Consider the following 11,423-nt stretch of genomic DNA (forward strand, 5'->3'; position numbering starts at 1 on the left):
AGGCACAGAAAAGTTCTTATTTGATGGATACAGTCAAAATATGACTCCGTGCCATCTGGTTTGACTTAAAGCTGTCTGAGTACTTAAAGCTAACCCTTTTTCTTATTGGCACTTTCAGGATTCTTCAGAGGGTCTTCTCCCCAATGATGTATCCTAATTCTCCAGTTGTCTCACGAAATTCGGTCCTTGGCTTTTCCAGAAGTCCACTCAGTACCGACCTTCTCTGTCCTCAACATGGCACCCTTCTTACACACGATTTTAAATTGTTCCAGACCAGATCTCTCATCCCCCATTAGATCACACTAGGCCAAGGGGATATTCATGCATCCTTTGTCCCAACAAACTCTAGGGCTGAAGTTCAAGCTGAATGCACCAACAACTCTCTCACCTGAGAGAGTGGTCTCCAAAGCCACCTGCCAGCCTCCTCTCAGTCTCTCTCTTTCCAGGAAGGGAGTCAGACACCAGTCCACTGTGTCCATAACTGCAGTGGCCCCTACTGGGTTGTCTGCAGGGCCTTCTGATGGAGTTACCGCAAAATCCAGAATGAGACAGGTTTTGTAAACTTTCTCAGCTTTGTGAGGGAGGGAAATAGTTCTGATTTGAATTCTTCCTATGAGACCTGCCCCTGTAATTCAAAATATTTCATCTTTATTTTTCTCTCCCATGACCCCTGATCAAACATCCCTTTGGTGACCACAAGCATGGTCATAAATCATCCGCATGTTGCCCTATTGGGGTTTTCCCACAGATAGGTGTATACAGTTGTTGGGCTCCCATGCACAAGCACTGCAACAGGAATTAAACCATTATATAGTTTAAAACATGCAAGCCCTACCCATGAAAAATATTCTTTGGTAATATTGCTGTATATATCCAAACTAAGCGATGTAAGATTTGGTGCCACCAATAGCTCATTTAATTATCTACAAAAATCCGATAACATTTCTGATCCAACTTAGCTTATGCTACATAGCTGTAATGACCCATAACGAGAGAGGGAAAAAACAAATGATTTTTTAAATGTATTTTTGCCAATTTCTACTGACAGTACTTAGTTTTACAGTTCTGGGTTTGAGCCCCATAATAAGAGTTTCAAATAGAAAGATGAACGTCCGTAGAAAAAAAGAGGTTTCTTTTTTGTTTGGGGGTTTCTGGTTTTCTGTTTGTTTGTTTCCTTAGAAGGTAGACCATCCTGTGAAAAACACAGGATGTCTTCAAGGTAAATAAATAATACTCACAACAGGCTGCGACAGAGAAACTAGAAAGTACAAGTGTGTATGAACAATACTGCTTGTAAGGTAAGATTGGTCAGGTGGCCCAGTATAATTAAAATGGTCAAAGTGTCAAGGAATTAATCTGAAAGAAGTCGTAAGAATACCTAAAAGCAGTTCCCTGAGCTGGCTGTGTCAGAACCACCTAGAAGGATAAGTTCCCCAAGTGAACCAGATGCAAGCCTGTCTTTACCTGACACAGTCAACTCTGCTACCCAATATCCATTCTTCGCTGCTTCTTAGAAACAGAACCCTGACTTTATTGGTGGTAGTATATCCAGCTAAAAGCACCATTTCCCAGCTTCCCCTGCAAGTTGGTGTGGCCTGCGACTAAATCTGATACGTGACTGTAAGTGGAGATTGCTGTATATTCCTTCTGAGAAGGCTCCTTTAAGGGGGATGGAGAGCTAGGTGTGAATTTTTTTGCCTTTCTATCCCTTCCTCCTTCCTGCTATGTGCAATTTAGGTGGGATCTCTCTAGCAAACATTTTAGCATATAAAGTAATCTTAGAGTCAGAAGCCAAAGATTACATGTCGAAGGAGCCAGGATTCCCGATGACCGAAAAGGACCTGCAATTATGCCAGCCCTGCACTTCTTCCACACACTCCTTTCATAGGGAGCAAAGTGAACCTAACATGTTTACACGCCTGTTATTCTATGCTAGCGAATCCTAAATGCAATGATGCTGGCATTTTCTTGGCCTTACCAGATTCCAACAGACGATTTTCCTTTTCACACAGCTATAAGTTCCTCAACAATGTCTCAGAATTAATGGAACAGGAATTTGGAGTTTTCCATTTATCCCGCTGCCTTAGCTTACCTGAAATTTTACTAGTAAAGTCCCTGATTGGGAGCCTCCAGTATAAGGAGTTAAATGACCATGAGAGAAGGCTCTGTGAGCACTCAGCACAGAAAGGAAGTTAAGGGCAATGCAGTCTTACACAGGTATTTCAACCCACAGCTGGGGGAAGGCAGAGTGTCAGTGAGAAAGCAGATGTAGCAACGTCAGTGCTAAGGAATTTATTTATCACAGAGTTAGAACCTCTTGTATTGTCAACCTCTTGCACTGTGATGGACCTTAAATAAAACAGAGGGAGTCTGGAAATCACGGTAGCCTACTGCTAAGAACCAAAGTGAAGACAATGCCAATCACAGCATGGAGGACAGATTGGCAGTTAATGTTCCCCTGGCACAGACCATCAATAATTAGTTCTGTTAATACACCTACACTAATTACCTAGTAAATCAGAGCGCTCTTTGTTTCCTCGCAATTAATTCAGTTTTCAAAAATTTAAGCTCCTAGGTAAAGAAACCCTCTTAGGTGTTGGGTTGGTAGGTTGGAAATACTAAACATCTAGAGGTCATTATGAAATGCTATTCAGGGGCTATTATACAACTGGACTCTCACATTGGCATTGCTAAGCAACTGCTATAGAAGTGAACCTCGCAGGGTCAGACCCGCAAACTGAAGGAACACAGATTATCCTGACTTAGAGCAAACCCGTGTGACATCCGTACATCTACACACAACAACTTACACTGGTAAGGGAAAGAAAATAATGTTCTCATAAAAAGGAGTTGGTATTAAATACTAAGTTCAAACATGAACGTAGTTCTGGAAACTTCGGGTGAATTTGCATTAGATATTTTCTAAGGAAAATGAAATAATAAATCTGCAGAGGGTAGACTGAACCCATCTGCACTCTTCACTCTCCTCTTGCGTTAGAACTGCATGTCTGTTTGCCACTTGACTCTGCAGCACCTCTTACTACACTGGCCCAACCGACAAGACCCACAGCCTGAAGTGGAGCGACCCAGCAGAGCCCAGGCTGGATCTGCTCATCAGACCCGTGGGCGTGAGAATAACCTGTCACTGTGAGCCTGGGGTCTTCAGATTCTTTGGGTTGGTTGTTACTCCACGTGAGTATGGTAATAGAGGTCTCCTATGGTCTGAATGTTTACGTCCCCCCAAAACTCATATGTTGAAATCCTAACCCCCCCAAAGATGATGATATCAGGAGGTAAGGGCTTTGGGAAATACTTAGGTCAAAAGGGTGGCGCCCTCATGAATGGGATTAGTGCTCTTATAAAAGAGGCTCCAGAGAGATCCCTTGCCCTTCCACCACCTGAGGACACAGCAAGAAGGCGCCATCTACAAACCAGACACCAAATCCGCCTGTGCCTTGAGCTTGGACTTCCAGCCTCCAGAACTGTAAGAAATATATTTCGGTTGTTTCTAACCTATTCAGTCTGTGGTATTTTGCTATAGCAGCCTAAACACACTAAGACAGGGTCTGATTCAGTACTCAAAAAATGCCAAATTAGTAATCATTGTTATAAAGTTCAATAATGCAAAAATAAAAGTATACACGCCCATATAACACAATGAAATCATTTTTGGTTTGCCATACTAGCATCTTTAAAGCATGAAATTATAGAATATTCAACTGGTATAATGAATGTCTCAGGATAAGGTACGTTGACCGATAGGTTTACATTTTGTTATCTAGGATAATTTAAATTTAAGCATGGCTTCCCATATCCTACCTTCTACCTGGAACCATAGCCTCTAATAAGAAGCAATTTTCTGTTTTGCTTTTTTGGTCTTCATACCCTATTGCCTCTGTTCTCCTCAGAGTTGAGGAAAATGGCCAAAAGATCAACACGTGGAGACAGTAACATGAAGCACCCGGACAGTCCACATATACGCTGATCTACACCAAATGAGAGTTTGCTAAACTATCTTGGTTTTTTTTGTTTCCTTGCGGTACGCGGGCCTCTCACTGTTGTGGCCTCTCCCGTTGCGGAGCACAGGCTCCGGACGCGCAGGCTCAGCGGCCATGGCTCATGGACCCAGCCGCTCCGCGGCATGTGGCATCTTCCCGGACCGGGGCACGAACCCGTGTCCCCTGCATCGGCAGGCGGACTCTCAACCACTGTGCCACCAGGGAAGCCCAAACTATCTTGTTTTAATATCATGTTGCAAATAGCTTCCTAACCCAGACGTACAATCTGTGCTTTAAATAGGTAAAGATTATTTCTTAAGATTGAATGTAAACAGGTGAAATGATAAAAATAGATTCTATGTTTACTGATTTTAATGAACAATGATTAATCTTTACAGTATTTATTTGCTGAATATCTTTGAAATAAACATAGCTATTTCTCTCCCTCATAATACCAAGTACATGAAAGTCACACAAAAAGTACATATTAAAATGAATAATGAATGACACAATACATGGATTCAAAGGTGTTTACTGTTTGGTCAAACAATATTCTTTAATTGTCAGTCATAGAGTGAAATGTACATTAACATACATTTTAAATATTCATCCCATCTGCATTATTGCTATGTGACATCATTTTATGGTCTGTAGAAAAATATAATTCCTGAGATCATTGTTGGCTTCTTTCAATCATTTTCCTCACTGTCAAATCATCTTTCCTTAAACGACTTGGGAGTGTGAATTGGGATTAGGATGTTCAATTATAGACCAACTTTTTGTATCTGCTAAATGAATAAACAGGCTCTATCTCTTATAAAGGGTAGAAAAATAACCATGGTGTTGTGTGGAATTATTTTGTAAGGTATACAATATAGGAGAAATGTAGGCTGAACACAAAAGAAGTATTTCCTGAATGTCTCTCAGTCACCCATAAGGAACATATATTTCCTAGCCAATCAGTCTTTGGCATACAGCCGTCCTGCTGTTATTTTGCATTTACTTAAAATATCCTCTGCTAAATAGTTGTGTTCATCTTTAAAAGTAAATTGCTTAAAATTACATTCAATTTCTTTCTATAAACCAACATTTTCTTCACCTTCACAAGCAAACACATTGGATACCGAAACGTTGTTGTCACCAGCTTTACATACTGTTCTGCCATTTGCCATGGTACAACCATAACATAAGTCATAAGAAAGCAATTCTGGCTTTTTACGGAATCTGGTGGAGTTTACACTGAGTCTGGACTTAGTAGGGCTAACAAAACTTTACTGATTTCATAATTCATATTATTTCAGGATGGTTTCCAAAACAATCCTAGAAGTCCCTAACTGAAATATAAAACAAAACAAAAGCTATGAGCAATCTTTCTCTCCTGGGTTCACTAAGGCCTTGGAATCATTTGTATCTGTGTACTTGCTTGTGAAAGCACTAAAACAAATTAATTCAAAGAAAACCACTCTGAAACTACTTGAACATTTGATACAACCATAGAGGTTCAAAGGCTTATACGGCCTAGTCTGTATTTTTCTCCAAGTCTTGGTGTCAGAATGATTATAGAATGCGTTGTTTCTTGCTCTGTGATGATTTTTAGTGTGCATGAAACATAAAAAAATTGAGTATTTAACAAATACCTCATGTATCAGGCTTCTCAGGCTGGAACTGAAAAGCTTTTTGAAGGATTTTTAACAACAAATAATGGCCTATCTCACAGATCAGAAAACCAACAATCAGTTTTCTTGACCTACAGCTGAAAACAAAATTATCTTTTAACTCAATAGGAGCTGTTTTATTTATTAAATGCCTTCGTTAACAACACCATCTTTCACTTCTTATTTACTCCAATTCAATTTCTCCTGCATACAAAGTAATGAGCAGAATGGCTGTGAATCCAGTTAACACCCCAGCATTCTGAATCATAAAGAAGGTGAAATCGGTTTTTCTTCCAGTTACCTTTTCTCTCAGCATATCATTCATCTCTGGAAACTAGAGGGAAGATATATTGTTAGATAACTGTTGCCATCTTGTGGGAGAACATAAAACTGCCACTGATAGATTCCTGTGGAGGTGGGAGGCGACGAGCATTTCTCTGAGTTGTTTAGATGTTTTAGTATAGAGAGCATAACAGTGATATCCAGCCCTACTAGACATCAACAAGACAAAAAGTACGAAAATAGTGTTCCCCAAGTGAGTCGATACAGTGGGATGGGATGAATCTCATTTTATGTCTCTCTCTCTCTCTCTCTCTCTCTCCCCCTCAGCTCTCTTCTTCGCTCTCTCTGCTCCATCCACATCATTCTTTTTGGACCTCAAATGCATCTAGCCTCTTTCCATCCTCAAAATCTTCACACCCACCAAAACCTCTATCTGAACCTTTTCCCTCAAAATGTTCAATGAGCTAAATCTTTGAGGTTTCAGCCTAAATCTTACTTTCCTCGGAAGGCTTCTCTTACGCCCTCCTAATTTAGGTTCCCTTATTATCATCTTTCATCATGTATATTGTTTTTCCTTTCATTTCACAGTTTTTTATTTGTAATTATGTAATCATGTGTGTGATTTTGTTTGTTTGTTGAATTTCAGGTTCCCCTCTTTGTAGACAGAAGCCCCAGGAACACGGGGACTGTGCCTTTTTTGCTCTCTCCAGGATCCACAATTTCCAAGCCTGATACAAAAATATCAATCAATAGTAGCTGATTAAATACATTTTTAGAAATCACTATATATTTAATTCCTGTTCTCTTCAATTTGTTTCCTTTTGCTTGTTCTGTCCCTCGCAAAATCATAAGGTTTTTAAATAAACTGTGCTCTGTTCTTGAAATGAAGACTAAAACAATCTTATTGCAGTGAAAGCAATTAAAACCCCGAGTTCTGTACTTAAAAGCTATCCTTTCTCAGCATATAACTTCTACTGAAAAGGCTTCATGAGGAGATCTGTAAACACCATCGTTTCAAAACATATTTCAAAGTGATCTGCTATACATACATTGATTTGCTATACATACAATGCATACAGTGGTGCATTGTACCAAAGCATCCAAGAGGTCTCCAGAATCCACTGTCAATCCACCTGCCTGATTTGAGAAAACTTACTGGGATAAAATGGATGACATTTATGAAACCGTTCTGAAAGAAGCAAGTATACTTTCTGAAAAAAGCAAGTAAGTATATACAGCATCATTTATTAGTATTATTTCTTTAAATTCAATAACTCTAATAGATTCTGTTCTTACATTACAGAAAGGAGAAGTGATGACCTTGCATAAAATATGCTATGAGGCATTAATTCTGTGACGAAAAACATAAATGCAGTGATGGTTCTAAGAGATGAAATCCTTGCACTTATAAGGGCCTGCACAGAGCAATGAACAGAGCTAGACAGTTATCATTTGGAGCTAAGAATGCAGATGAAGGAAATTAAATTATTAAATTATGTATGTAATACATCCTCAGTTCCAAATGCAAAAGAAACATTCCTTGAGTTGCATCCACTTAGCACATTTTCATTTTCTAGAAAGCTGTCCATGATTTATTTGAAAATGCACAGGACCTTTGGTATTCTCTCTCTTACACACACACAGACATAAAGACAGACACAGCATATACATAAACATAGATACAAATATATACCGTCCCAAGTAAATATCATTCAATTTTAATTTACCAGTTTTAGTTTAACTCAAAAGGCTCTCACTGTTCAGAACTTTGAAATAACAAAATGCTATTTACTTTAACAAGTTATTCCCTTCTGAATGTGACATCCTAACAAAAGAAGAGAGGAAAGTCCTATGGAGACATACTATAGAATACAAGCTTTACCCACAAGGCAAAAAAAACTGGGAAGATATCTCTCCTTCAGCAAAAATAAGTCATTTCATCCTCTGTCAATGAGATCCTAGATCAAACAATCAAGGAGAATCACTTTCAAATCACTATTAGTACAAACTACTGAAAAAGAGTTATCTGTTGGGCCAGGAATATTTTAAACTACAACAGAAAGGCCTTCCACACTGTGGAAAGCAAAAGGTCACCCTTAGTCAATTCATAACCCAGATGTGTCATTCCAAATTTAAATTAAAACAAGATAAAAATCTTAAAATTTCTTACCATATCCGCCAGAGAAATATAGAGGAACATGCCTCCAGCAAGGGCAAATATAATATTTGGAGCAAAATTATTGCCCACCAAGATGCCAAAAGCTAGCCCAACATAGCAGGAACACGCAGAAAGGAAATTGAATAACAAGGCTTGTCGAGTACTCATTCCTGCGTTGAGTAGGATCACAAAGTCCCCTAAAAGAAGAACATATCAAGTGAGTAGCGTTACGTTCCTATTTGGGGATGAAATAAAAGAAGATCATCATTGTCTAAAAAAGGGGAGGCATCAGCAGGATTTTTAAGAGTGTGTCACCTGAAACGTCTCCCTCCCCTGAAACCAAGAAGCACCGGACTTGGAGAACAAGAGCAGAGTCCCTTACCTAACTCATGAGGGAACTCCTCGCACAGGATGGCGATCGAAGTGCTGAGTCCCTGCAGAAGAGACAAGGTGCAGGAGGCCCCGATGGCCAGGCCATCGATGAAATTGTGGAGGGCATCACTGAGCGTTATCATCCAGGCAATGGTCCCTATTTCTGAGAGCTTCGGCCCCTTCATACAGGTACATGAGTTTGACTCTTTTTTTCCATCCTGTAAAATAACAGAAAATCAGTCAACAGGATACCACCAATATTTCTTGAAAGTCTAAGCGATGCACAGAAGTGGATGTGTTATGTGTTGAGAGAGACAAATGTCTCCACCAGAAAGTCTTTCATAGTAGATAGGAACCCCTAATCATATAAAAACAGAGAAAAAAACTTATGGGAGGGAGAAAGGAAAGGAAGAGATTGACAGGCCTTGAACAAACCCCTTGAAAAACATTTCGCTTTGGTTTCACCTTCAAACAATCCTTTTGACTTGTATGAACAAATTCTTACGACTGCCTTCCTAAAGTGTAACTAATATTAACCAAGAATTTGATTTATTCACATTCTTTCAAGTAAAAGAAGTTTGTCAAAGACTAAATTTAAAGTCTCTTCCATGTTACAATTTAAATGTGAGATCCACATTTAAAGCATGATGATATCAAGGAACATTTATTTTAATCTATCTTATGCCACTGTGTGACTGAGGGCAAGGAATCTGGGCCTCAGTTTCTTCAATTGTGAAGTGAAGAGAGTGTACTCAATGGCTCGTTTATTTTTCAATGACTTATTAAGTTTCCACTTAGGTAGTGTGCTGCGTGTTTAGGCTGTAACAACGTGGTCCCTACAAGCTCTAAATTTCGATGATTCTCTTAACAAATTCCATGAAGTGTGATTGGAACAGGCTTGCTTTTACACAACACTTCCTTCCACTTTGAAACAATAATAAAAATAGAAAACCCTACAACAGACTCTGCACGAATTCAAATTTCCATCAAATTTATAAAATTGTATAAAATCAAATGACAAATGCCAACTGAAGCATTTTCCAGAAACTGTGGAAAAAGATAATAAAAGGCAAATTCATTTTTAAGCAGGGAAGCAATTTGCAATTAACTGGAGAACATTTTATTCCTAATTCTCCTTCCTGCAACTCTACCTCAGCAGCTAATCAACATATTTATTGAACACCTGCAATTTGTACAACAGTGTGCTGTATGCCATGCGAAGTGCACAGAAGTGGAAAATACAGCTTCTATCTTCAAGAAGCGTATTTACCTTGGAGAAACAAGATGTAAAGTATACGACTGACTCTTTTAAAAATGTGCAACATATATCAGCTGAAAAGGGTTTCCTTCAGAGCAATCATCTGCGCGGTTGTGCGTGACGTCACTTCATTGCTCAAAACAGTTTGGGGACCTCCTTTCAGAATTGAAGGTAGATCCTGCCACACATCTTTTCACTGTTTCATTAGTGGCAAATCTTCAGCTGTGAGGGATGTTTTTTGTTTGTAGACACAGCCAAAAGTCATTTGGAGCCAATAAATTCTTAAATTAATATGAAAGGAGGGAGGATTGTCAGTAGTAGTTGCTAGCTGTTAGTAGTGGTAGAAACAGTAACAGCAAAGGCATGCGGTGTTTATTATGGGCCAGGCACTGTACTAAGCAATTTAGATATTTAATTCCTTTAGAACCATTCTGTGAGTTAAGTACTGCTATTTTATGGTTGAGGACACTAAAGCACAGAAAGGCTGGTGAACTTCCTAGGGATACAAAAGAAAGAAGTGTGCTTTTTCTAGTAACTGTTCTACTATTCCAAACTTATGGTGGGGGGTAGGGAACACCTCTTGTTTGTGGTAAAGTCTGAAGGCAATTTGCAAGGAGAATACCCCCTTTCTCTCAAAAACACTTGAAGCAATGTTGGAATTTAACCTCCTTTTACTTTAAAAGGCAATTCTCATCAGCATAAAAAGAATTCCATCTGGTTTTCAAATGTGGTCTTTTTACTGTACAGTGTTAAAACATAAACTGAGGCAAATTAAAAAGTTTAAGATCTTATTTGATCAAGAATGTATTCCAATCTGGCAGTGTCAAGCCAGAAGTGGTTAGGAGCATTCCATGGACAGGAAGCGCAGGGAGACACTTTTACTGAGAAAAGATGGAAGCAAAGCAAGGAAATTATTGACCGGCTACAGCTTAAAGCCTAGATGGCTGTTTGCAATGGATTGTCCTTAGGTTTTGATTTTGTAACATTGAGACATTTACAGGCTTAGATTTTGGATTGCTTGTATATGACATTACAGCCACCTCAGCTTGTCTCCTTGTTTAATTAATTTAATAATTGATATATCTTAAATGCACAACATAATAAACAACAGTGACTTAGTTCATGTCAAATGGGTAGCTTGGATAAGAAATGCTCCAGATCAGGAAGCAATTACTGCCAAAAGAGAAACAAAGGCAGTCATGAGAGAAAGCCACAGAGGAAGTGACCTTGGCTTTGCAAAACCCTACTGCCAAGATACATTTAATAAGACTAGTTGTTTTCCTCTTCCAACTTCGTTTACCTAATCACATATTTATAATTTCCTTATTTACTTGTGATGATTTAGGGGAAAGATTATAAGACCAAGTCTTGACTACCTGATATTTTGTACAGAGTCTGTATACAACCTCCTTTAATTCGGAAAAAGAAATTAAATTAATATATCAGGCATGGTTCTCTTACCTCTGAGTACAGATATTACTGACTCTATTTATTATGCTTCCTTTTAGCCTTATAATCTTAGGTCTCAAATGACACTGTTGGGTAGGTTAACAGTTATACATTTTTAATAGTCTTAGAACAAATGAAAGAAGGCAAACATTCACAAACAGTTCTCTTTTAATTCAGCTGGAACAAAGTCACTGAGCAGAGAGACAATTAAGTCAAGTCCCTTTTGTTAAATTAGGGACTATTCTTCTCTT

General features: G+C 38.7%; 1 protein-coding gene across 1 annotated transcript in view; it reads right to left on the bottom strand.

Annotated features, from left to right (window-relative positions):
* Positions 1-5,788: 5,788 nt before the first annotated feature.
* Positions 5,789-11,423, bottom strand: part of SLC39A8 (solute carrier family 39 member 8) — a 71,701-nt gene continuing 66,066 nt past the window's right edge. The window contains exons 6-8 of the mRNA XM_007463811.1: positions 8,476-8,683; positions 8,106-8,290; positions 5,789-5,987 (exon numbers count right to left, since the gene is read on the bottom strand). Coding sequence (XP_007463873.1) covers positions 5,838-5,987; positions 8,106-8,290; positions 8,476-8,683 — 543 coding nt within the window. The 3' untranslated portion in view covers positions 5,789-5,837. The remainder of the gene's footprint in view (positions 5,988-8,105; positions 8,291-8,475; positions 8,684-11,423) is intronic.

Source organism: Lipotes vexillifer, unplaced genomic scaffold, assembly GCF_000442215.2.
Source record: "Lipotes vexillifer unplaced genomic scaffold, Lipotes_vexillifer_v1.1 scaffold49, whole genome shotgun sequence".
In the NCBI taxonomy this organism is placed as follows: Eukaryota; Metazoa; Chordata; class Mammalia; order Artiodactyla; family Lipotidae; genus Lipotes; species Lipotes vexillifer.